The sequence below is a fragment of the Mastigoproctus giganteus genome, chromosome 3 (assembly GCF_048544385.1).
Source record: "Mastigoproctus giganteus isolate SK-2022 chromosome 3, ASM4854438v1, whole genome shotgun sequence".
Taxonomy (NCBI): Eukaryota; Metazoa; Arthropoda; class Arachnida; order Uropygi; family Thelyphonidae; genus Mastigoproctus; species Mastigoproctus giganteus.
The window spans coordinates 249,972,048-249,998,324 of NC_143577.1; the positions used below are offsets into that span (position 1 = coordinate 249,972,048).

The 26,277-nt window shown below is 38.7% G+C and overlaps 1 protein-coding gene across 1 annotated transcript in view; it reads left to right on the forward strand.

The window, feature by feature from the left end:
- The window catches only part of LOC150089021 (RIMS-binding protein 2-like), a 349,628-nt gene that overhangs the window by 130,265 nt on the left and 193,086 nt on the right, over positions 1-26,277 (forward strand). Inside the window, exons 6-8 of the mRNA XM_090370382.1 lie at positions 17,113-17,232; positions 23,465-23,548; positions 25,416-25,505. Coding sequence (XP_090226508.1) covers positions 17,113-17,232; positions 23,465-23,548; positions 25,416-25,505 — 294 coding nt within the window. The remainder of the gene's footprint in view (positions 1-17,112; positions 17,233-23,464; positions 23,549-25,415; positions 25,506-26,277) is intronic.

Genomic DNA, 26,277 nt, shown 5'->3' on the forward strand with positions numbered 1-26,277 from the left:
ATGGTTTTTCCTGAAAACTCTGTTATTTTGTTCAACATGAGTCCCTCGTGGGTAGCATAATTTGGTTTAATCACTATCTTCCCCACATTTGTATTATAAGCAGCGCAATATGGCCTAAGTTGCTGGTGCACCTAAAACCACAAGATACAACCAACTGTCCAGCAAGAAAGAAAATCAACCACAGAATACACTCAATTTACAGTTATGATATACTTCATGGCCTTGTTTGTTTTGGTGCTAAACACACTCACACTAATTTTCGGGATGAAAAACCACTTTTTCCAGAAGAAGAAATAATACAGTTCTTGTTTGAGACTGACCATGATGTTCCGACTCAAGTCTTTCCAATCCAAACGGGACTTGAACCCATGACTTTTAGAGATGATTTAGAAAAAACGCATTTAACAATCCTCATCCTTGGTGTGTCTTCCCTATTACAACATAGTAAAATTCAAGTCCAATGGCAAAATAAGTTCTTGTTTTTCAACCCTCAACTCATTGACTGTATTTTTTTCTTGGGGAACTGTCCAATCGTCTGCCTCCCAATTGTCATAAGAAACAAAGACAGATGGAGTCCTTAAGAGTGAGGGATAAATGAGAAAATAGAAAACTTTCCAGTGTGTTTACATATTATGTATAAAGTGAAATAACTGATATTCAGGTGTTTGCTCGATGGCCAGGTCAAAGTGAAGTATGGCAAGATTATGAAAGCTGCAGTGGAAAATATCGATCACCGAGGAGTGGCACTTTTATGACGAACAGCGCTTTAAAAGACCGAGTCGATGCTGGTGATATTTTGAAGTGTGCTTTGTTTGGCGTGTGTAAAATGCGCCAGCATTAAAGTGATGAGGGCAGCGCAGATAGTAACGTGCTTTTCCTGCACGTGCACTGTTCTTTCCTCTTCTTTAGGACCTTAACGTTATTATTTTTTTTATATAAATTTTTAAACTTCAATCTGGTGTTGGTGCCTTTATGTTTCGTCTGCAACGCAAGAAGCAGTCTTAGAACACAGTTTCAGTTTCGTAAACTGCAAATTAATTTGTGGACTATATATTTTGCCATAAATAATCTGAAATAACAGAACACAGTCTCTAAGACAAGATATTTACCTCGTGGCCATGGGTTCAAAATTATTAACTCCGGCCCTGAATGTAAGTCTGGTAAGGTTGACTGCTTGTTTGTATTGCCTGTAAGGCTGATAAGGTTGACTTCTTGTTGTTTTTGTGTAATTATGTAAACAAACAAGCAGTCAATAAGGTTGACTGCTTGTTTGTTTTTGATTTTGCGTCGAGGAAACAGAGGCCGTGAGGTGTCACTGTATTATCTTAAATAAAGATTAATCCTGGGCTTAATCCTTCCATCGCTTTCAAAATCCTTGAATTTTTTCTCTGTGTGATGACAGATATTTTCACTGCGTATTATGTTGCTTTGTAATGAGGAAGGGTCCCCTGAAAAATGTGGTAATGGTCTGGGGTGTGTTCAACTGGCACACGTTGGGACCTCTGGTATGTCTAGAGGCATCTCTGAACGGTCCAGATTGTGTCCATCCTTGCACACCATCTGACCATAGTCCACCCACAGGGCAATGGACTTTTCCAGCAGGACAATGCGCCTCTGTAGAGAGCCGTGGTGACTAGAACATGGTTCGAAGAGCATGCTGCAGATTTTACCATCATGGAATGCCCTCCCCGTTCATCGGACGTGTACCCTGTGGAGCATCTTTGGGATGTAATGGAAGGGTCCTTTCGAGCTTTGGATCCTTCACCCAGAAATGCGACAGAATTATGGATAGCGGTGCAGCAAGCGTAGATGGAAATACCCGTGGAACGCTTTCGTGAACTAGTGGACTCAATGTCTCGTCGTGTGGCTACCCTTATCCCGGCGAAAGGTGGGCCTACTAGTTACTAGTTAGTTTCTGTTCCATGGTTTCTGTCCATTGTGTTTATTGGACGTTCCTGTCACTGTGAACGCCATTGCATATTGTGCTACTGCGCATCACCATGCACACACATTTTCACCATTATTTGTCGGCTGCCTTTGGCCAGTGGTAGCTCGTAATTTATCTCGAGGCACCACAAATCTTGTTTCCATTCGACTCGCCCTTGTACGAAACGCGTTTATTTACGAAGCGGCTTCAAGGTCGGGGGATTGAAACATCTCTCCTTGACACCAGACGTCCGTCCGAGGCCAACTCGCATCGAACAGGCACCTGGGATGGGCTTGCATATTCGGAGATGAGCTTTACTTATCGCAATTATGCCGTATTGTTGAGACAGACGCAAGGCCGTCGCCGATGAGATGACCTTCGATCTCCTTTCTTCGTGCGGGGGTTTGTGTACTTTTCTGATCGCGCTTTCTTTGTTGGCCTCACAAAGGCCTCCTCCCTTAATTAGTGCTCTTCAAAGCGGTTTTATCGCGAGTGTGCGTAATTGCAGTGCCCCCTGGTGGTTTACACAAATGGCTCGTTTGTTCTTACTAACCACAAAAGAGACGAACTGGATTACGATTGCAGCGCCACCTGTGCGTGCGTTAATTTGCTTTTTGAACGGTAAATTAAGTCCCGATCGAGATAAGCTGCATCCGCTTGTGCCTCCGAAGTGTGTTTCGAAATACCGTAGCCACTCTGCGAGCGTGCTGTTGCGGAAAATAGATGTACAAGATCCGCTCCTATTGCTGCCCTTGCGCGCCATCTAAACCGGCGATCCTTCCCGTTGCTATGGTGACCGAACATCTTTGTCGCTTGGGCTAGAAATTTCCGAGATGAGCGTTATAGGACAGTCCCTTCGTCTCGTAATGAGGGATAATGGCAGAGTAGGGGCAACCTACTAATGGGAACTTGTATGGGGGGGGGAGCACGGCTTAACCACAAGACTGCGCGGTGATTTTTAAGTGCATTCACGAGCTTCGCTGAACTTGTTTCGTTTAATAGCGCCATCTCGTGGGTTTTCCTGTGGCGACTTTTTATAGGAAAAAGTGGTGTGAAAGGCACTCCCGGCTCGACACTCTTGCGCATCATCTTCAGATATTTCAAACCGTGGCCACCACCACCCCAAAACCGTGCTGTTTCTGTTGCCAGGAAAACCTGTTTGGACGTGTTTCGAGGCTTAAAACCTGGGGTTAAGGCATTACGGAAAAATACGGGATTTACGAATGAATAACTGGAGAAATGAAAGGAGAGAACAAGGAACAGACTTAGAGAGATATGGGGAAGGAGGATAGAATGGAAAGAAAGATAGGTAAATTAAATTAAATTAAATTTTTCTGTTTATACTCCGGCACGACAACCAAGTCAGTAGAGTTTACATTAAATCGTCAATACAAATATTTATCGTATTTAGTAGTCACGGGCTTGAACTCCGGTCCACTCAGGGAACGCGTGCTATGCACCCTCGCTCCTGACCACTCGGCTACGTCAGGCCTATAGTGAGAGAGATAAGGGGAAGGAAGAGAAAAAAGAAAGAGAGGGAAGGAAAACAGATGAAAAGAAATAAAAATAGCCAGAGAGAGAGAAAGAGTGGAAAAAAATATGACAAGAAAGAAAGAAAGAAAGAGGAGAGGAGAAAGAAGAGGAACGACAAATGGAAAGATAGGTAGATACAGAGAGAGAGAGGAAACAGATGAAAAGAAAGAAAGAACGATAAATAGATAGATTGAGAAGAGAGAGAAAACAGATGGAAAGAACGATAAATAGATAGATTTAGAAGAGAGAGAGAGAGGAAACAGATGAAACAGGGGAAAAAGATGGAAACGATAAATAGATAGATTGAGAAGAGAGAGAGATGAAGAGAAAGACGGCGCAGGGAAGGAGCAATCATCGGAAGATAGATACTGTAAAGAGAGAGAGAGAGAGAGGAAGCAGAGATGAAAAGAAATAAAGAACGATAGATACATAGAGAAAAAGGGGGAGCAGAGAAGGGGAACAGGGGTGAAAGAAATAAAGAACGACAGGTAGAGACGCGGAAATACAGATGAAAAAATACAGAGATAGAGGGGTGCAAATAAGGGGAAGGAGGGCAGAGATAGATAAATAGAGAGAGGTGGGAAAGGTGGAGAGAGAGAGAGAGAGAGAGAGAGAGAGAGAGAGAGAGAGAGAGAGAAAGAAAGAAGGGCGAGGAGGATAAAGAGGGAAAGAAAGAGAGAGAAAGTAGTAGTAGTGGCATGTGATGCAAGAAAGCAAATGTATGAGCTTATGCAGCATCAGCCAAAAAAAAAAAAAAAAAAAAATCACACCATTCCCTCCAAATGCCTGTCCAGTTCCTCCTTAAATTTATTTAACCTATCAACTTCCACAGCGACAGATAGAAGTTTGTTCCAGCAATTAACCACCCGCTGGCTAAAGGCAAATTTCCGCACATCTATTCTACATCTGTCCTTTCTTAATTTGAATTTATGCCCCCTTAGGTTCGTAATCTGAACAAGTGGAAGGATCCCATCAGAATTCCGTGTGCTCAACCCATTCAAGGCCTTATAGACCTCAGTCAGATCACCTCAATTATAAAGAAAACAAAGATAACAGGGATAAAGATAAAGAAATAAAATAGATGGGTATACAGAGAGAGAGAGAGAGAGAGAGAGAATAAAATAAAATATATGTAGGCTTTGTTCTCATTGCGCAACTGTCCGTAGTCTGTATCCTTTCGAATAATCTTAAATGTGGATTATTCGGAGTGGAGAATTAAAACTCTATAACCTTTATAATCCATGCACGCTCCTAACTACTACAGGGGCTAATACCCCTCGTCCTTGGGATTTTCATTAAAAAAAAAAAAAAAAAAAAAATCTGTAAACGAAGATGCAATTGACGAAAGCGTTTATACAACAGTTCCCGGCATACGGATGACCGTCGATCGACTGTCCAGCCTCCCGCACACCCACTAAACGCGCCACTTGACACCTTCTGCTTCCGGATGCCATTCTACGAATTTATTATCGCCGGACTATTAATTATTGGAGAACAACGGCCAATAAATAAAGCGAAATCCCAACCGCAGTCGAAAACCAGCCCAATTTCTAAAATAAATAATGGAAAAAAAAATTAATAAAAAAATAAAAAAAAAAACCCTGACAAGCCACCTTCAACGACCGTTGCATCCAGCGCCACCTGGATACAAAATTCATTAAATGTCAACACACCGAAGGTTTAATATCTGCAACGGTAAGGCGTCCTCTACCCCCTCCCCCTCCCCCGAGCAATACCACTAATTCGGCACCGCTAAGCGAGATCATTCCATTGTTTGGTTGTCATGGCAACATCTTATGATCGGTAGAAACACGATTTACGTGCATAATTAGCAGACCTCTGAGGTGAGTCGAAGAAAATGAAGTCACAACCACCGTGTAGTCCGCAGCTATAAATAGAACAAATTTCATCATCCGGGATTCAAATACGCCCTCGTACTTCTGTCACGGGATTACACACATCGGCTTAAATCCGTCAGCTGGTCTTGTTTTTTTTTTTTTTTTAATTTATTTAAATCGTTAAGGAAATGCCGTAGTTAGGTCGTAAACAACCTCCAGCAGTTAACCACCCCCGTGAGTCCACCATCTCCGTGAAGCAGAAACGCCGTTTGTTGGCGCTTAACTTCGATCACAAATGCCTTGGAACACATTGCAAAAATACGCCGCTTCTTCCTTGTTTTAGTTCGGCACAGCTACGCATAATTCGGTCAATGATCTGGCGTTCGTATCGATCTGGCGGAAACCTGCTGGCACATCACGCCACCGTGTCCACCCACTGCGTTAACACGAGACTCCAATTTTTAATGCGGGTTCTTTTCGTACCACCATTTTCCGAAAAACCGTAAATATCAGACGCAAAGTAATGTCTTTTGGCAGCCAGTTTTGCTTTCGCAGTTGAAACCGGAAGTACGTGATTAACCGGAAGTACGTTTAAATATAGTATGAAATGTTCTTTTCATCGCTCGCGCTTGTCGATTACCACGTGAGTAAGCACGCGTCCACGAGATGAATCGGCACGTGCGCACTGAAACAGACATTTTTAAGATGATGTCCCAATACCGCGTTTGTATCTTACCAATAAATTATCGTTTGGTTCCGATTTAAATTAATTTTTTTTTTTTTTTTTTGTTGTTGTTGTTGTTGAATTATAAGGGTGTGGTTTACGGGAAAGAATGAACCCCTATTATTCGTTCTATCTCCACTGGTTTTCACTTTGATTTGCTTTCTCGGGACCACTTGCAAATATCTGCTCGCAACAAATGTACGCAGACCGCATCTGGAAGGTTGCCAATTTTCTGCACGAATTAAAAATTGCAGACCCGGATATCAGGGGCGGCTGTTGGAAATGGTGGTACGTGAATGCTTTTCGACAATAGCCAATGGAATTGTGGGCATACGCCACTCTACTTAGAAATTCAATAATAATAATAATAATAATAATAAATTAAAACTGTCATAGCCGTAAGTAATGAATTTGTATTAACTGAACAAATTTTTCTTTGTTTTCTTTGTGTTACTTGTAATTACGTTTCGGGGGCATACCATTGCTTGAGGGCAACACAGGTAATGAGGTAGATTTTCCTCTGCCTCAATAGCGATCCACGTGACCATGGGAAAAGATTTTGTTTCTTCACTCTGAGATAATCGATCCAGACAGTTCTCACTTCGAAATGCTGTGTGAAGTAGGGAGTGAAGATTAAAAATAACTATTTTAAAGTGCATACACACTGCGTTACCAAAGTATCGGGAGGCGAAGAGAAATCTGGCTTAAATGCAGATTATTGTTAATAAAAATGGTTTGTGTGGACACCAAGGTAGAGTATTTATAAAATCCTCATATGGAAGTACACACACACACACGAACCGATCGTCCAATTAACCAGCAAACCAACAAACCAAGGCCTTAAAAGACAGCGACAAGGTAACCCCGTAGACTCCTGCTTTCCAAATATTGAAAACAATATCCTCTTATTGTTGTTAATCAGTCTTGTTGCTGCTATTGGCGCGATTTTCAACAGTTCCACATCTGTCCTAAAATGAATTCTTCAAGTGTGCATGGATCACTTTCCCCACACCGGGTGGAAAAGACCTGAGTCCGAGTCGCATTGATGGCGTGAGACCTTACTACAATAGCAACAACAACCATGAGGGCTGAGGTAAAGAATGAGAGAAGGGACTGAAACTTAGGGGAACACCAGCGTTGCTGCAGAAGTTAGAAGACACATAGCCGTTTACCATCACACGCAGTGAATGCTCAGAAAGCAAATTGACTGCCCAATTCACGATAAAAAAATTTAGAAATGTCGAAAGTTACTGCTTGGGTTCTTCAAACTTTTCCATCGAATTTGTTCAACGATGAGTAACATAAGCCAATAAATCACCAGTGGATCAACATGCACGAAGTCCATTCTGGGGATTATTAATCAGATGATTCCGAGATAGTTTAAGAGCTCACGGGTTATGAATTTCTTCGTTACCTTGGAAGGAGTAGAGGAAAGGAGTGATTTGCCACTCTTTTTAGGAACTGGTCAGATGTGAGCAGAAGAAAAATTCTTCACTGGAATGAGAGTAAAAGGCACAAAACAAGATATTTAGTACTGGATAATAGGTTTTAAGCTCAAGTGGAGGTATGCCATCAGCACCTTGACATTAAGATTATTCAATATTCTTGTACTGCCGTTCTGTCAGAAAAAACCAGGGAGGCATTTAATGAGGCTTGTTCAGTGTGATAGGACCAAGATCAATGATACAAGAGTTGAATAAAACTGCCTTTTTAGGCAGTTTTATCTTTAGATGAAGATACATCAGAATCATCAAGTTCTAACAGAGATGGAAGTATTGATGGACACAAGTTGCAGCCAGAATTTTGGACAGAGGCCTAAAGAGTCAACTACCTTTTGTACAAGAAGTATGTTGCCTGCGCTTAGTCTTTTCGGAAAGAAATAAGGATTTATAAATTACTGTTTTACAACTGCTTCGAGATTTTAGTATGGCAGGAAATGAAGATGGAGTTTGAATAGAAGCCAAATGTGATATATGCTACATTTTTCTCCTGAACAGGATTAGCAAATTTATTTCAAACTTAATGGCAACAATTGTTACCAGATTGGTATCAAATCGGTACCACCCTTAAAGATGTGACGTCTCGACCTAAAAACGTTTTGAGTACTCGCATTTTACACAATGGATTCGGTGACCATTTCTCGAAGAGAATATCGTATGTAGAAAGTAAGGTGTGTCAAATTTTTTTACCACTTTTGTTGTTGAACAAGAGATTACTGTAGCCACGGTGTCTCGAATTGAGACAGTGCGAGCTCCATTGAGACTGGCCCACCTTCCCGTGGTGTGGACGAGTACCCAGAATCATCTGTCCAGGTGACTGATGATTCTGGGTAGCCAAGCGGTCAGACACAACAACAGAACACACACAGAATACACACAAACATACACTACTTATGTCTGGCCCTTCTACAGTGGTACTGTTCTTCACAAAGATACGAGGCGGAGATGAACTGACGTTCTAGGTGCCGCCCATTACAAAAACACATGTCCACATGTAGCCACGGTGACTTCCACCTTCCTAAAATATATGTACATAGTGCGTTTGAAAAGTATGAAGACAAAAATTCTGAAAAGCAAGTGATCAGAAAAAGAATTTATTAAAAAAATCATTGAAAATACTCCCAGTGGGATCCTATACACTTGTTCCAACTATCTTTTAATCGTGGAAGCATTCTTGAAATTCGTTACAAGTTATCTCTTTGAGATGGTCTGTCACATTCTTTTGGATGGTATGAAACCTTGTCCCATTCGGAAAGATAAAGAAGTCAGCCCGAGTCAAATCTGATAAATAGGGGAGGGGATTTGATCTCAGTAACTCCTTTTTACAGAAAAAATGTTCGAACGATTAATGTGGAATGCGCAGGTGCATTGTCTTGCAACTAAATCAGTTCATGTTTTTATGAGTGTGTTTTCACCTATTGCATTTTTAACAGTAGCTTCGGCATTTTTAAATCAAAGTGAGCGTTTATGGTTTTTCCCTCTGGATAAAATTTTTTCCGAACGATTCCTCTTGAATAAAAAAAATTATTAACATAGTATTGATTGTCGATTTTTGAGACCAAATTTTGGTCGAGGAGATTATTTTGAACAACACAACGTTTAGACAAAAAAAAAAAAAAAAAAAAGAAAAAAAAAAGAGACTGCTGAGGTCAATCCCTCCTTATCTATCACATGTGGCTCCGGCTGAAAGAATTCTTTCAACGATTAACAAGTGTATAGAGCCCCGCGGAGACTATTTTAAATGGTTTTCAAATAAACCCTTTTCTTCACATTTGATTATTATTATTTTTTTTAGAATTTGTTTCATCACTTTTCAGACGCATCTATGTATATACAGGAGTGTTTCAATTAAAAGGGCAGACGCGTCTCTCTCGCTTATATTTAGGTTTCAGCTATTTGTCGTCTGTACCTTTTTTGTCTTATTTGACTTGAAATTTTGATGTTAAAATTGGACTTGGGATTTCTAAATTAAAATTTTAAAAAGCAATGGGAAAGTTATTCACCGTCCTCAGTTTAATCTAGACACAAAAAAATAAGAAATAAATAAATAACACAAGCAATTTGCTGACAGTATATAGACAGCATTATAGCATTAGTCGCTAATGCTTCTAAAACTCTACTACAACAACAAACTCCTATATCACAAGGATTATCCTAAAATACTTTCTATCTCTTACCTTTTTACTTTCCTGCACCTCATCTGGATATGAATTTTAATCACAACGTCATACCAGATGAATCTGATTATAACTGAACCCACAAGGGACGCAGCGGAAACTTAGGCTATGAGGTTCCATTGGCTACTTTTGGATCCTACGTTTGGAAACAGTAGTTCAAAGGTATGTACGTCCAAACATAAGGCATCCATGTATAACCAGCCTTATACCCAGATCCAGACAAAGCTCCCCGATATTTTTTCATTTCTCTAAGTGTCTTGGCCACGATGATTTTGCCTAAAAAAAAAAAAAAAACATTTCATGAAGAAGTTTTCTTACTCCACAATAATTTCGAAATTACTCAGAGTGATTTGTCAGAGCAAGTAAATAAGTTTCTGGGCATCAGAGTATATTTCATATTAAATATCTCCAGCCTACGTCAACTACTTTGGCTGGAATATATATATTCTAAAATTCAAGTTTAATACATGAATTAATCATTTGAAAGGTCATTCACGAGACGGTCAGTCTCGCAGCGTTCATTAAGATATCGATCCACTCACATGCATGCAAATGATGAGTTGTGAGGAAAAAAAAAATTCAAGATATTAAGAAAAATGTTAGCGATATTACTTTTAAGAACGTTTAGAAATATATATATATTTCTAAACATACTTAAAAGTAGTGCCACCTTTTAGCCAAATACATATTGATTAGACATTCTTCCATCAGGGCCTTCGTAGGTAGCACAGTTGGTAGAATCGCCGTCCTCCCCACACCGGTTGGAAAAGACTCAAGTCCCGTCAATGACGTTAAGAATTTTTGTGGCCAAGTTAGTCGGTCTCAGGGAGGGTAGCATGGTTTCTTTTCCATCAAACAGAAAATCGATTGCAGAACACACGTAAATTACAGACAGTATAGATGGAGCAATATGGCGTTAGTCGCATGCTCCTAAAATCCTACAACACCTTCCATCAGGATATTGACCAGATGTTGTATTGTGATCGGTAGAGAACTGCAAAACCGAACTGTCCTTTCCAGCATAATTCCTGGATATTCTTAATGCTACTCAGATCTGGAGAATTTAGGCGCAAAGGTTTGAAGATATTCAGCGGAAGTAATTCGGCCTTCTAACGGTATGAGCAAACTCAATGCGTACCAACAGAACATACCAGACACCAGAATAGCCCTCCAGCCGCATAGTAGACACGAGACAGTCTGGATGTATGCCTTCATTGAGTTCACGCCACACTTTCACGCTTCCATTGGTGCAAAAAGTGTAACCTGAAACTCATCAGACCACTCGATCCTTTCTCTCTATTCCACTGTCCAGTGTTGGTGGTAGCACTCCACTCCAAAGTGGCTTTCATATAGACATACGACTACCAAATTCTAGAATTCTCTAACTTTCGTTGCATAGTTCGGTTGTAAATGGTTTTTCTTTGCCCAAATGGAATTTTTCAGTCATTTACTGCACACTGGACTTACTTTTCTGACGCACAATTCGTTTTAAATTCCTGCATTTGGCCAGTGAGTGAACAACAACAAACAATCCATCAAGTAAGCATTTTAACTCATGAAGAATATCAAAAATTTGTTAACAAGTGTACCTGCCAAAGAAAAATCTTGCATACAGTATGAATTGTCCAATTTAATCCCCCTTCCAACAGATTGCTTTGGATTCTAGTTGTGTTAGGTATACAGAAGTCAAATGAAATTTGTATTTGGTGTCGATACGCTTTTACGTGGAATTATGGGAGATGCCGACAATGGCATTCCATATTTAATGATTAAAGTACGAGTTCCTGCTGGACTTTGAATAGCGTATGTTCTGGTTCATCCCATAAAGATATAACTTTATCAAGATTTTCAGGACGGATTTTTGATTGTACGTGAGGACATATCACCAGGCTACACCAAAGGATTTCATTAAAAACTGTTATTGAAGGTTACATTGATCGCCTGGAGGTCGTGCAATTTAGGCGTTTTATATCTGTCCGCTGACGATAGGAAATAATTGAAGAATGTTTCCTATCGCTGGTTGATCAATTGATTTCAAACTGCAAACTTCCCGCACGGAAGTAGGCTGCTGTGCAGATAATGATGTATACACACACGGTTCAACACGACTCCCACCCGCTTTATAGTCAACTCGTGTCCTGGTTAATATTTAATCAGGTTAATGGTATTTCTTTGTGTGATGGGAACAGCAACTGTCCTTGGGAAAGCTACTGTAAGTCGTCCTTGGGCTCCATTGCTCCTGCTTTCTTTGACGTACACTGACTGGCCAAAAATTAGGAACATTTTGCAACTGGCGTCAACAGATAATTAAACACACGTTGTTCTTGTTGTAGTTGGGTTTTAGGAGCATTAGTGACTAAGCACATATTGCTACGTATATGCTGTCTGTAGATTTTCTGTTTTCTGGGCGAAAAAACCACGCTACTCTCACCTGAAATAGAATAACTCATCCACGTTGTGAAAAAGGCCCATAAAAATTCCTCACGTCATCGGCGGGACTCGAACTCATGCATCCAGACTGTCTCGTGCCCACCATTCAGGCTGCTGGAAGTGCTATCATGGTACAGATTATGTTCTGTTGGTGCAGATTGGGTCCACTCATACCGTTCAAAAGTCGTGTTATCTCCAATGAATAGTTTTATGTCGTATAGGACATAAAGCTATGTCCGATACGACAATGCTTCATTTTTACCCGGACTGCAATGGATTCTTTAAGGCGACAGCCAAACTATCCATGCAAAAATTGTATCTGAATGATCCGAGGAACATTCCCAACATCTACATTGGCCGCATAATCTACCACATCTGGATCCAATTGGAACATCTAGGATATGTCGGAAAGGGCAGTTGAACTTAACAATTCTCTACCGATATTAATACATACAGTAGTTGATAAGTATCCTGATGGACAAATAGTCAAATGTGGAACTAAACTCCCTCAAACACCTAGTGGAATAAATGCCACGACGTTCACGGGCTGTAATTTGGGCAAAAGGTGATTTGGCCAGCGAGTGTATAAAGGTGTACTGAACTCATTGAAAAGCATCACGGATGAAAAACCCAGTACACTTGGAATAATTAAACTGTGCACCACCCACTTACAAATCATTATTGCTGTCTATGATGAATATGGTAATATGAATGATCAATCACAAGCTTGATCATACATATGGTAATATGTATGATCAAGCTTGTGATTTACATATTGAAATCCCTTTGTAGCTACGTTTGTGTTGGAATTTCTGATGTGATAGGCAGAACCAGACAAGGTGGAAAGAGAAATTTTTGCCCTAATCGATTTGAAATTCAGTCTAGATTTGTCCTTTGATTTTGGATTTTTTGAAAAGTGTACTGGATCGGGTCTAGGAGAAAATTAAAGTTGTTACGCGCCTTTAGGACCTTTTCGTCCCCTTTGTTGTAGACTATCTGCGGAACAATGAGTACTGCCATGAAAGCCTGCTATTCAGGCGCGTTTAAAGTCATGGTGTTACCCAAGTTGCTACTGGTATCGAGGATACAAAGTAAAAGTAAAGACTACCCATATCGTCTGTCATTGAAATAATGTTTTATACTTCTTTGGCCAGAGTAGCACTGCGTATAAATGGAAATTTATTTAATGAAAGGCACCTAGTTTGGATTTTCCAGAATCGTTTGGGGAGAGACTTTTTGGATGACCTCTAGAGAGATGCAGAACAATCTCTCCAGAGGTATACTAACTATAATATATTAAGTACCATTGATTCACACGCTATGTGTGAATCAATGGTACTTAATTCCACCTTAAGATAATGTGGGAGGGGCAGCGTGTTGTACCTGGCTTGAAAGTTTTCCCAGCGTTGTTTTATTGTCTCGTTAATATTTACACCACAGTAATAAGTACGCGCTCTTGAATGACAGTGGTTCGATAACACGTGAATACTAAATACGGCAGTATTCTTGTATCTCTCTCGCTTATGAATCCCTCTGACTTTAAATGGTGTTCTTGGAGTATAAATAAAAAAATTCTTAATAAAAACCTAATTAACAAATATCACCAAATGCTTCCCTCTAAATATTATTAATTAAGAAATGCCCTAATTCAGAAATATCACAATTTAAATGCTTTCCTTTCCATAAAAAGAACTTAAATTATTGTCACTTATTTATACTATATTACGCTTCATGTTCCCTCTTTCTCTGCCTGTCATCTCTCTCTCTCCTTCCCTCCTTGCCATTCTCTGTAATCGCTCTTCATTTTTCTTTCTTTCTTTCTTTCCGAACTGTGTGCCTCAGTCTCTCTCTCTCTATATATATATATATATATGTCGGTCTCCTCTGTGTTTCTCTCTCTTTCAGTTTTGCTTTTGTTTCTTTTAATTCTCAGTGTCTCTTTCTCTCCATGTCTATCGCCCTGTTTCTTTGTTCCTATTTTCTGTCACTCTCTTTGTCTGTGCGTTTTTCCTCTCTCTTTATTTTTCTCTGTTTTATCCCCTGTGTGTTTTTCTCTATTTCTCTCGTTTGTCGGTCGCTCTGAATCTTTCTTTCTCTGCACCTGTCTGTCTGTTTCTGTTTCCCAGTTTCTTTATTTGTCTGTTGCTATGAATCCCTCCGTTTCTGTTTTCCTATTTCTCTCTCTCTCCCTCTCAAGCTTTTTTCTATGTTTCTGTCTATATGGATTTCTGTTTCCCAATTTATCTCCCTCTCTGTGTTTCTGTTTCTCTATTCCTCTGTCTTCTCTGTTACGTTTAACCTCTCCCTCTATGTCTGTCTGTGTTCCTGTTCCCCTATTTCTCTGTATCTCTTTCACTCTGTTTCTATCTACGTTTCTGTTTCTCTTCCTGTCGATGTTTCTATTTCTCACTCTGTTTCTGTTTACCTATTTCTCTGTCGCTCTGAAATGTTTTTCTGTCCGTCTGTGTCACTCTTGTTTCTTGTTTCTGTGTCTGTTTTTTGCGCACAATCTTTTCTATCTGTCGGTCAGCCTGTTTTTTACTTTTCTCTCTCTCTTCCTTCTCTTTTCACTCTGTTTCTCCTATTGTCTATCTCTTTCTGTCTGTCTCTCTTTTTTCATCTATCTATAGCTTTCTTTCTCTCCTGTATCTTTTTAATTCTCTCTCTCTCTCTCTCCCCCCCCCTGTATCTTTTTCATTTTTTCCCTCTCTCTCTGTTCTCATTCTGCATTTCTTTCTTTCTCCTATATGTTTTTAATTCTCTCTCTCTCTCTCTCTCTCTCTCTCTCTCTCTCTAGATCTTTCTTTTTATCTCTTTCTTTCTTTTCCTCTTTCTTCTGCATCTTTTTTTCTTCTGTATCTTTTTAATTCTCTTTCACTCTCTTTTTTTCTGTCTTTCTATTTCTCTCTGTTTCTGTTTAGATATTTCTGTATATCTTTCGTGCACAATCTTTTTTTATCTCTCTGTCCCTCTGTCAGTCAGTCTGTTTTTCCCTTTCTCTCCCTCCCTCTCTTTTCACTTTCTGCTCTTCCTACTGTCTCTCTCCCTCTTTCTGTCTATTTTTTTCATTCTGTCTTTCCTGTATCTTTTTAATTCTCGCTGTGTCTTCCCCTCTCTCTCTTTTCATTCTGTCCCTTGCTTTTTCTCTTTCTCCTGTATCTTTTTCACTCAGTCTCTCTCTCTCTCTTTCCCTCTCCTGTATATTTTTAATTCTTAAAAATTCTAATTTCTAAAAGGAGACAATAATTCTCTTTCTCTGTATTTTTTCTGTCTGTCTGTCTGTCTGTCTCTCTCTCTCTCTCTCTCTCTCTCTCTCTCTCTCTCTCTCTCTCTCTCTCTCTCTCTCTGTAAATAAAATAATTTATTAAAAGCATAGGATTCTTGATACAATCGTCTTAAATTTGATCTCTCATGTTCTAAAGCTATAGCAATGAATTTTCTCAGTGTACACTAAAAATAAACAGCACTTCTCCGAGGAAAAGCACAATGTTGTTTATTTTTTATTTCTAATGTATTGTGTACTAGACAACTGTTTCGAAGGGGACCTATCCTCCTACCTCATCGGTGGGAGGTTAACGCTTCGTCATAAGTGCGGGCCAAAGAGAGAGAGAGAGAGAGAGAGAGAGAGAGAGAGAGAGAGAGAGAGAGAGGGGCCAAAAAAAAAAAAAAAAAAGGTAGGAACTCGATTGAGCTACGAATGCAAATAACCTAGAAAATGCAATAACTATAGTCCGACAGAAAATAATGGTTGCTACAAATTAAATCGCAAAGACATCGTTTTATAGTGCCTTAACTAATGAGATGTGACATTCGACCAACTGCAGTCCATCTTCGTCTTTCAATAAGAAACACTACTCGGGTCTGGCAAGGACAACACACTAATTGTAATGCCGTTAACACATTAACTTACTTCAACCTCCGCCAGATGGCAGTTCAGTAATACTGCAGAACAGCTAGTTCTGGTCACACACAAATGCTAGTTGCACGAGGAGTTTCCCATCGATCCTATTATCGGTGTAAAATTACGCGGTCTGTTTTCGGTCTCCATGGCAGAGGGATTTGATCCACTGTTTACAAGTGCATGTACGGACACGACGTAATGGATCGATCAACTGATCCTCCCGACTCTGGATGCTGTAGCTTTAATGGTAAATGGGTGGGCGGGACATTTAATCTGAGCTTTGAAACTAATAAACAACTCTAACATTTCCCCCTACCTCATTAATCTTTCTTTTGTAAAAGCTCTACAACGACACCTGGTGTCATCATCCGTACCAAAATAAACTTTCAATATAAACCAGAAACTGACTACGACATGTCTCGTGTGGATTTCATTCGGAGCAGATATCGCGATAATGAGTTCAACAATGAAATCTAACAATGATTATACTCTCGTCAGCAGACATATCTTAGGCAACTTCTGCCATTTTCCTTGTAAGTGGAATTTCTGCCTTTCTCGCTGGTTCAGAACACGGGAAACGCATTCATCTTGTGAATTAGCGGATCGATTAAAACTCGAAGTAAGCATGTTAAGGGCACGGAGACCGGTGACGGTCCACTACGAGTCATTCGGGTCTCTCTATGACGTCTAATAATGACTACAACACAACCATTCATTTCAACAATGGAATTCCGCTGTCGCGGTAGCACGTGGCGCGTGCAATAAATTGCGAATTTCACTTCTGCCTCGGGCAGACGATAACTGAAACGCAAGGAATTGTGGGTGAAGTAGTTAATGTTCGTATTAGAAAAAAGGAAGTATGTACATTTTAAATGCAGTGGGTAAAAGAATCGAGAGACTGTCTAAAAACTGAATATGTAGGCATTGTGCAGCGTTCATTACGTGTTGTTGTACCTAACAACTAATAGAAGTTCGTCTGTACAGAATTTTTCTGTGCCAGTGTAAATATTTTCTAACAATGTAGATATTATTGATATAGTTAACGTTAAATATTCGTTAATAAATCATGGATCTGTTTTTCAGGTTGCTCAACGGACCGAACAGGTCGATCTAAACAAATACCTCACCCTCCAACAGACCAACGAGTCGCTGAGACAAAGGCTAGACGACCTCTACCGGACGGTTACAGAACTACAAGATGCTGTAAGTGGACGCGTGTGTGGTACATTGTTTTTTTTTTTTTTTTTTTTTGAAGATAATGAAAAAAATATTCACACTTTATTTAATAATTTTAATAATGACTACAGTACAAATTATTAATTTTTATGATTACAACTTGATATTTTTTAAATATTAATTTAAACGTATATTTAGCAATGCAGGTCACAACACATGGATTAGGCAGCAAATCCAAATAAATGACATTCTTATAAAAACTAAAGAACTGAAATGGACTTGGGCAGGCCACATAGCTCGAAGACATGATGACAGATGGACTAAGAAAATAACAGAATGGTATCCAAGATGAGCTAAAAGTAAACCTGGAAGACAACAACGGAGGTGGACAGATGAAATTCATGATGGGTAGTAAATGAATGGCCATTGCACAAAACAGAAGGAACTGGAAAGTTGCTGGAGAGGCCTTCATCCTTCAGTAGATTGAAAATGGCTGATGATGACGGTGATGGACGCACTTCAAATTGCGCATATCTTACTTGAAGGAAGACGGGTTGTATTGAATTAGTGTCACCTTTGGGGTTCTGTTGGACAAGAACAAAAAGTTGGTTTGCAGCGGAAGAGGACGAAAGGATCTCCAATTTCACAGAGAGATTTGAGTACAGTTTATCATAGCAACATATAGTGAATTGTATCAAAAACCTTGGTGAAATCTGTATACACTCTTTCCGGAAGAATCTAATATTAGAATTTCACTGAATTGTTCCGATGTGTCTTTGGAACAAAATCCCTAGAATGAAAAAAAAAAAAAAAAAAAGGATGTAGTATAATATACCGGAGATAAAATGTATGCAGAAACAATTTGTCCAAATTCTTCTGGCGAACCAACACCGTCAGAGGGAGAGTATAATGGCCGGCCAGTACCCTAAGTCCGAGTCCAATAGATCATGCTTGGGCTGCTCTGAACAAGAAGTTTTGCGTGTTTTTTTTTTTTTTTTTTGGTTATAATCTATATTTTCAAGATTTTTGATTTATTTGCATTTTTATAGTAGGCTGTTTGAGGATACAATTTCTAACCAAAAAGAAACAGTTGATCTGCATTCAGAAATTCTGTTTCTTGGAAATTTGGAACGAACGCTGATGTTTCACTGTAATTCTTACACTGAAGGAGCATTGAATTATGAATTGGAGCTGTTGAGAATCTTTATCCTAGACCACAATGAGAACATTATCCGCATAGGTTACATGGTTTTAAAGAGGAGAATAAAGAATATTGAGACCAGGAAAGAACCTTGTAGAACGCCTCTTTTCATGGGACGCTTACTGGAGCAGTAACATTTCATTTGTACTTCAAAAGAATGATACAAATAAGTTTATATCAGAAAATCATATGTCCCTTAGCCAATTACAGTGAATTTCTTGAGGCAACCTGCGGTGATCATCCATTTCCTAGTATTTCACATCAGTTTGGCAAGCCTGAGTGGGTAGCACAGTTAGTGTAATCGCCGTTCTCTCGTACAGGGTGGAAAAGACCTTAATTTGAATCATGTCAATGGCACGAGGAATTTTATGGATCTTTTTCACAATGGGACAGAGTTAATTGGTCTCAGGCGAGGGTACATGCTTTTTTTCCCCTCACAGAAACGTGGGTTCTCGTCTGACAAACAGAAGCACTTAAAAATCATTGTCCACGCAGGGATCTATTCAAATTGCTGAAGAGGAAATAATCACTGGGAGGCCAGGTCTTGAATGTAGGATTTAACTCCTGGAATCTGAAATTTCTCATAATTGCTTCCTGGGGCTTGTGTACAGGAGCATTGTCATAAAAAAAGGAAGATACCTGTGTCAGTTTCCCTCTTCTCTTCCTTTATGGCACTCTTAATTTTTTGAAAATAGCAGCATCAACATCTCCAGTGATTGCTTCTAATGTGGCATGTAGTCTATCAACATCCTTATCCCAAAACTTGGTGACGTGATCTTTCCGGTGGAGGGTTGAATCGTGAATATTTTGAGTAGTGATGACCAAAGGTCAGCACTATCCAAAATTGATGGACTCTTGTTTTGTTTCCGGATCTCAGTGATGAATACACGTTTCATCAGCAGTTACGATTCTTGAAAGAAACTCATGAATCCGCATCATAAATGTGTAAATTTTCCTCACAAATTGAATTGTTGAAAAAGCATGATCGGTTTTAGCACCCAGGGAGAACTCAAATTTGATATGGCCAAGTTTTCATGGAGGATGTGGTCAGTACTAACCCTTAGAAACATTACATTCTCTGGCAGTTGTAGACACTTGGAATCTGGTTGGAACCTTGACACCTGGAATCGTGTGGTGAAGGAGTTTCCACTTCCTTTGATCATCCGGAGCGGGGATTATCTGTGAATTCGGGACCCCATTTAAATTGCTTATACCAAACTTTTATCTAATATTCAGGATACTGTTTACGGCTTTCATGCATTCATAAATAACTTTTGATCCATTCCCTTTTTTGTCAAAAATTTTACAACGCTGAATGCTGCAATTTCGTGATATCCATGTGTTACGAAGTTGCAGATAGCTTGTTTGCCTTTCGGTTTGCTACTTTAAATCTCTTTTTTTCTTCCGTAATTAATTGTATTGAGTTGGTCTTGCGCAAATAACATGCAAGCATTTATGAGAGAATGATAGAACTAGTTTTTTTTAATATATTAAGTATATATATATATATATATATAGTCAGATAGATAACTTACTGAACGTCTCTCGTAACTCCACATAAAAGAGTGCGAAAGTGTGAGGTCCGGTGAGCGAGTTGGCTACAGACTTCAACCTACGACCATCGATCCAACCAGCCTCGAACATCCTTATGGAGGTGGGGGATATGCCATCTTGTTGGAAGAGTACATTATTGCCAAGATCATACCGAACAATTTACGGGATCACGTAATTCTTCAGTCTCGGTACACGGGGTTAGTGGTTGTTCTTTCTGTGAAGAAGAACGGGTCACACCTTTCTGCATCTTTCACTACAAACAACTGAACTTCTGGACTATCTTGGACGTGTGGTGAAGTGAAAAACCGAAAAAATTATTTTGAGTTTTCCACCTGACCAGTCTAACGTTGGTTGACATGAAATATAGCCAATTTTAGAGGATGGGGGCAAGTAGAATTAAGTCCCCAACTCTATATTATTTAATTGTACAATCATAAATATGGAAACTTGTACTTTTACAACTGTCAGCACATGTTGAAAGCATTGAGCACGTTTACAAACTTAAAGTTTCGAAGCTTATTTTGTCTTGCCCTCTATTTTAGAATGAAACGTCCCAACACGACAGGGCTTCAGTGGTCGTTCGAGCAATGGAAATATTTAATGTGTACTTCAACAAACCCAGTTAAACCTCTAAAGCATTGTACCTTCCACAGGCCTCGCTGTTGGCATTCTGCTGTGGACAATGTTTCTGTGGCACGATACCAATTCTTTCATTATCTCGTCTTCAATATTTTATATTTTAGTACAGCAGTGTAATCTGTTTTTTCATAAACTACCAATATGTAATTACTTAAACAACTAGAACGTCCTTGGATTCGGGGGAGGTTCCCGCAAACTGGAGATGTGCAAATGTATCCCCAGTTCACAAACTGATTAAAGGGTGACATGCGTAATTACAGACCTGTTAGTTTAATTCTTTTCAGGAAAAATAATGGAGTCATTGGTTAAAAAAGTAATGCAGGATCATCTAGAGAAGGCTGCAATTGTACTTCTGACACAACATGGATTTGTTAAGGGGAAATCATATTTGAACAGTTTTGTCTGTTGCTACAATATGGTCGCAAAGGAACTGGATTCAAAAAATAATTTTGATATCCTATACTTGGATTTTAGAAAGGTTTGATACTGTTGCACATAAAAGACTGCTGTACAAATTGGAGCAGTGTGGCATTAAGGGTAAGTTGCTGCTATGGATAAAGGGCTAGTTGAGTGGGAGAAGACAGAGAGTGGTGATTAATGGACATTGCGCTTCATGGACTAATGTTATTATTGGGGTCCACCAGGGTTCGACGTTGGGCCCATTGTTGTTTTCTATATTTATCAATGCTATGATGAAGGCATATCAGGCTTAAAGTGCAAGTTTGCAGATAATACAAAGGTTGTCAGGGTGGTTAGTATGCTACTGCATGACAAGGTCTAGAAAAGTTAGTCAGATGGGCTGAGAAAAAAGGAATTGAAGTTTAACTTTGATAAATGAAAAGTACTGTATATGGGTAACATTAACCACAGAGTAACGTATTATAATACAGTACGTTATAGTAACTGCCTTGAGTGTAGTACTACACTCAAGGCAGTTGAAAATGAGAAAGACCTGGGGTTAATTGTTCAGTTAGCTATGAAGATCTTTGAACAATGCAGACAGGCTGCTAGGACAGCTCATGGGGTTTTGTCAATGATATACAGGAATTTTGCTAGCAGGGATAAGGAGGTGATTATCCCATTGTATAAGGCAATGATCAGACCATATCTTGAGTACTGCGTACAGGTCGGGAGGCCTCCTTTTAGGAAGGATCTAGAGCTGCTGGAACGAGTACAGAGAAGGGTAGCGAGATTGGTGAGCGGTACAAAGGGGTGCTTTTATCAAGAAAGGTTTCAATTCTGCAAATTGCAGCGTCTGGAGACTAGGTACCTGCGAGGTGAACTCATTGAGGTGTTTAGGGCCTTAAATGGTTTGAGCAAGCTCAATGCTGATGGGATTCTTCCTCTTGCTCAGACCACACACATGAAGGGGCACAGATTGAAGTTGGGGAAGGACGGTTGCAGAATAGATGTGCGGAGTTTTCCTGAAGGAAACCGGTGGTTGATTATTAGGACAAACTTCCATCTTTTGTTGTGTAAGTTGATAGTTCAAGGAAGAACTAGACAAAAAAGTATTGGAGAGAATGAATAGGTAAAATGGGAATTGTCGTTTTTTTTCGCCTGATGCTCTATAAGCTTTCGTGCATCATTTACCACTGCTAATACTAATTTCATCTGTTAGTTGCATTATTTCCAACCAAATTCAATGAAGAAATCAATGTACTATATTAAAGTTGATACTCAGTAACAGAGGCGTAACTAGGATATTGTGAGTGTGGCCCCAACGTAAGCGCCGAATGGAGGACAATTCTCGCATTTTTTAAATAAATAGTTGTTGTTATTTGGTTTTTGGAGCATTAGCAATTAAGGCCATATTGCTCCGGGGATATGCGGTGGTCATTCCCTGACCTTTCCGCATCCTCCGTATTTGGTGGTCACGGACTCGAACCCCGGTCTAATCAAGAAGCGTGTGCTACGCACTGATGCTCCTGCTCACCTGGCTACGGAGATCGCCTAAATAAATAAATAGTACATTAAATGGTTCAGTTTAAATGATTAACTATTAAAAAAGCATCTCTCTCTTTTTTTTATTTTATACATATATAAAAGTACCATCTCATGGATAATAATTCAATAATAATCGCTTTTTATAATTTAATTATAATTAATTCAATAATATAATTTTGATTTAATAATTTTTTTGAAAACGAAGGCGCATTTCTGAAATTTGGCGATAGGTGTCAGTAAAGCTGAAAGGTACAGTTCGTTTTGGATTACTTTCGTCTGTCGCTGCAACAGTATTATTTTGTATTCTCCGGTGGGATCCAGTAAGCTTACATATGTAAAGCGAATTACTTTATTTATAATTCATCATTTAAATTGAACCATTTATTGCACTATTTATTGACTTGCAAAGAACTCTCCACAAGTGTGCAAAAAAACCACCAATCAAAAGCCTTTCTTCGTTGTTATTGACAGCATTTCCATGCGACAAACAGCTGCAGACAACGCGTAGCACGCAATTCGGATATTTGGGTCCTATCATGGATTGCAGATCGAAGTAATCGCACCGGTATCACGCGAAATAGCTGTACATGCAAAGAGTGTATGCAAGCGATAACATAATTTTTCAAGTTACTCAAGGATTCATGTCATTATGTAGATGTTAAGAAGTATACTGGTGCCGCCATCTATCGAGTTATCTTGCACTCTGTAGCTACCGTTCGGTATTATATAAGGATGATTAATTAAATTAATGCAAGTGTAAATTAATTTATCGGAAAGGAGGTGTAATATGTTTAATAAATGAGAACTGTAGCCTATATGATTGGATCATAACGGCTATGAATTAAGTAAGTATTCAAAATAAATTAGCGTGTATGTGCTTGTGCAAATTAATGGATAAAAGATAAACTGTTCTTTCAGGAAATTCGTTTGGGTGAAAAGGAGGCTGAATTGCAAGAGGTGCAAGATGAATTGAAGAAGAAACAGGCACTGTGTGCAGACTTGGTGAGTATTTTTACTCATTAAATTATTTGTATTAGCATGCATTTTACGTTACTAAAATTTCTTTTGATGTTATATTTGCACTTTCAAAATACTCATGAGTACTCATAAAATAATACTATAATACTTATAAAATACTCATTTTTGTGTATTTTGATAAAGTATTGCTTAAAGTTTCGTTCGTTACTATTACTTGTTTCAAACGTAGAATAAAAGCGTCATTCAAATTATTTACATTGCGCTTGCATTAATTTTAATTATATTTTAATATTACTAACATATTTAGAAAAGGAAAACTTTCATGAAAATAAAATAATTAATCTAATTACATTTAATGATATTACTTTAAATATGTATTTTTAAAGTCTTATCTTATACAGAAAAGTATCAGTTTAAGTGTTTATTAATATTAATTATGCATTCAAATTACCTATGAGAGGGTTGGTAAGTTTATGATGCTTTCTGGAGGAAAAAATACAATTTTTTAAAAAATTATTCTGTTAATTTTTCGCATAAACATCACAAAATTGAAAACGGAAATCTTTCTCCATTTGCGTGGACTCGTGCAGTGAGCAGACGAATCCATACTGCGCGTGAAAGTATTTTTCAGCAAATGCAGAACACATTAAGCGCCATCTAGAGGTACTTAAGAGGAAAGGGAGAGAAAAAAAATTATAAAAACATCCTATTGGCTTAATTCAAACTCTTCCTTTAAATCTACAGAAGGATAATGACTTGTTTTTTTGTGCCGTGTCTATTCAAATCACTCTTCGTGAATGGCTTTTCACAAAATGACAAAACCTTAAAGGAAAAAAAGTGAATTTAATGAATATGTATGCGACTTTGTTTTCCTGTTGGTTAAAAGTCGTTTTTTTATTTTTTTATTTTGCTTTCAAAGCTCCTCGACTTTTTATGAAAATTAAACAACAAAAATAAGCTGAAATAATCAATCAATAAATTGGAATGTATCTCTCAAGAAAATTTAATGCTCGCATGCATAATTTGTTTAGTTCACGATCCTCTGTCTTTGTGAAAGAATACATACCATCGATCTTTTCATCTCACTTCAGCCAGCTCACATTCATTCTAGTGAAACTCATTAGAATAAAGCAAGACGAAAAGCTTTCCAAATGTCACTCTTGTTCAAAAGTTCCTTCGCAATAGCAGTTTACCATTAAAATACGTTACTTGGGATGTTTTTCGGTATAGCACACGCTTTCTTTTTTTATCTTTTCTTCAAGTAATTTGTGTACGAAACTCCAAAATAGCCTTCGTGTAAACATTAAACATTTGAAAGATATTTTAAGAAGTGTACGTCCGCTGGTTAATTGCCTTAATTTCTCTTGTCCCTTCTGTTCTATCGTGTTTACGACATTTCAGTTTGCCGATGCAATTTGCAGTTTGTCGAGCTACGTTGTCCAACTGGGTCACATTGACATTAAAGCTAAGAGATTTACCTCATCAGCTACACCTAATTGTGGACAGGAAGTGGGCACACAGGATATTGGAAAGAGAAACAAATGAGCCCTTTCCGACACCGTAAGATAAGAGAGAAAGATAGAGAATTATATGGCTTCTGTCCATCCTACACGGAAGTTGGAAGAGTCGGCATTTTGCGGTGGAATTCATATTAAAACAAACAACATCCAAGTGGTCATTAGATAGATTGTTAGTGTGCAAGCACATCGACAGCATCTCTGATCGAACATCGTCAGCCGTTCTTTGTTTTAAACTTTTAAAATTTTCGAGATTACCTTTCTTCATTTTCTATAGATCTTCTCTTGAAACTACCAGTGACTTTATTTTCAAACGCACCTATTTTGAAACCCGAATGTAATAATAAGAAATGATAAAATGTTCACTTTTTCAGGAAAGTGAGCTGCACTCGACGCTTGAGAGGAAGGAGGAACTCGAAGACCAAAGCAAGGCCCTCCAGCGACAACTGGTGGAACTAAAGCCGGTGAGTGAAGGATGTTTAACTGTTAAGAGTAATTTAAAAGAAATAAAATAAAAAAATAATTACCTATTTGATGTCGTACGTTATTTATGGTTGTACAGCTTAAATGCTCCAAGCTGGTCAAATTTCAGATACAAATGCATTAGATTAATTATATGAAAATAATTCAGTTAATTTGATTTTTCGTAAAATTGAGTAAATGAGAAATCTGCTCCAAAAAGGGGGAAAAAATATATATTATAATAATAAAATAAACCATATACTTATTTATTTATTAGCTAACCATATGTAGAGTGAAATGCGTACCAATACTGTCCTTCCCACATCGAGTGGAGAAGGCCATTATGTGATTAGTTGATTTGAATGGTTTATAGGATGAAAAACTCGAAATCCTTCTGGAATGTGAAGAGAATTCCGACTGAAAACTGCTAACTGTGAAAATATGTGCTTTGTTGTTGCAGGGTTTTAGGCGCATCAACGACTTAGGCCATATTGCGTCGTATTATGTCTATAAATTGCATATGCTCTGTGGTCAATTTGCTGTTTGCTGAACGAAAATCTTGAGTTTCTGGGAGAAAAAGAAAACTATGCTGTTCTCCCCTGAAACCGACTAACTCAGCCACGTTCCGAAAAAGGCCCATAACTAATCCCCTCATAGACGGGATTCGAACTCAGGTCTTTTCTATCCACTGTGGAAAGGACGGTGATTATTATACCCACGAGGTCTATGGCGTTTCGTATTGATAACAAAGGTACTTGCTATCTTCAAGATTAG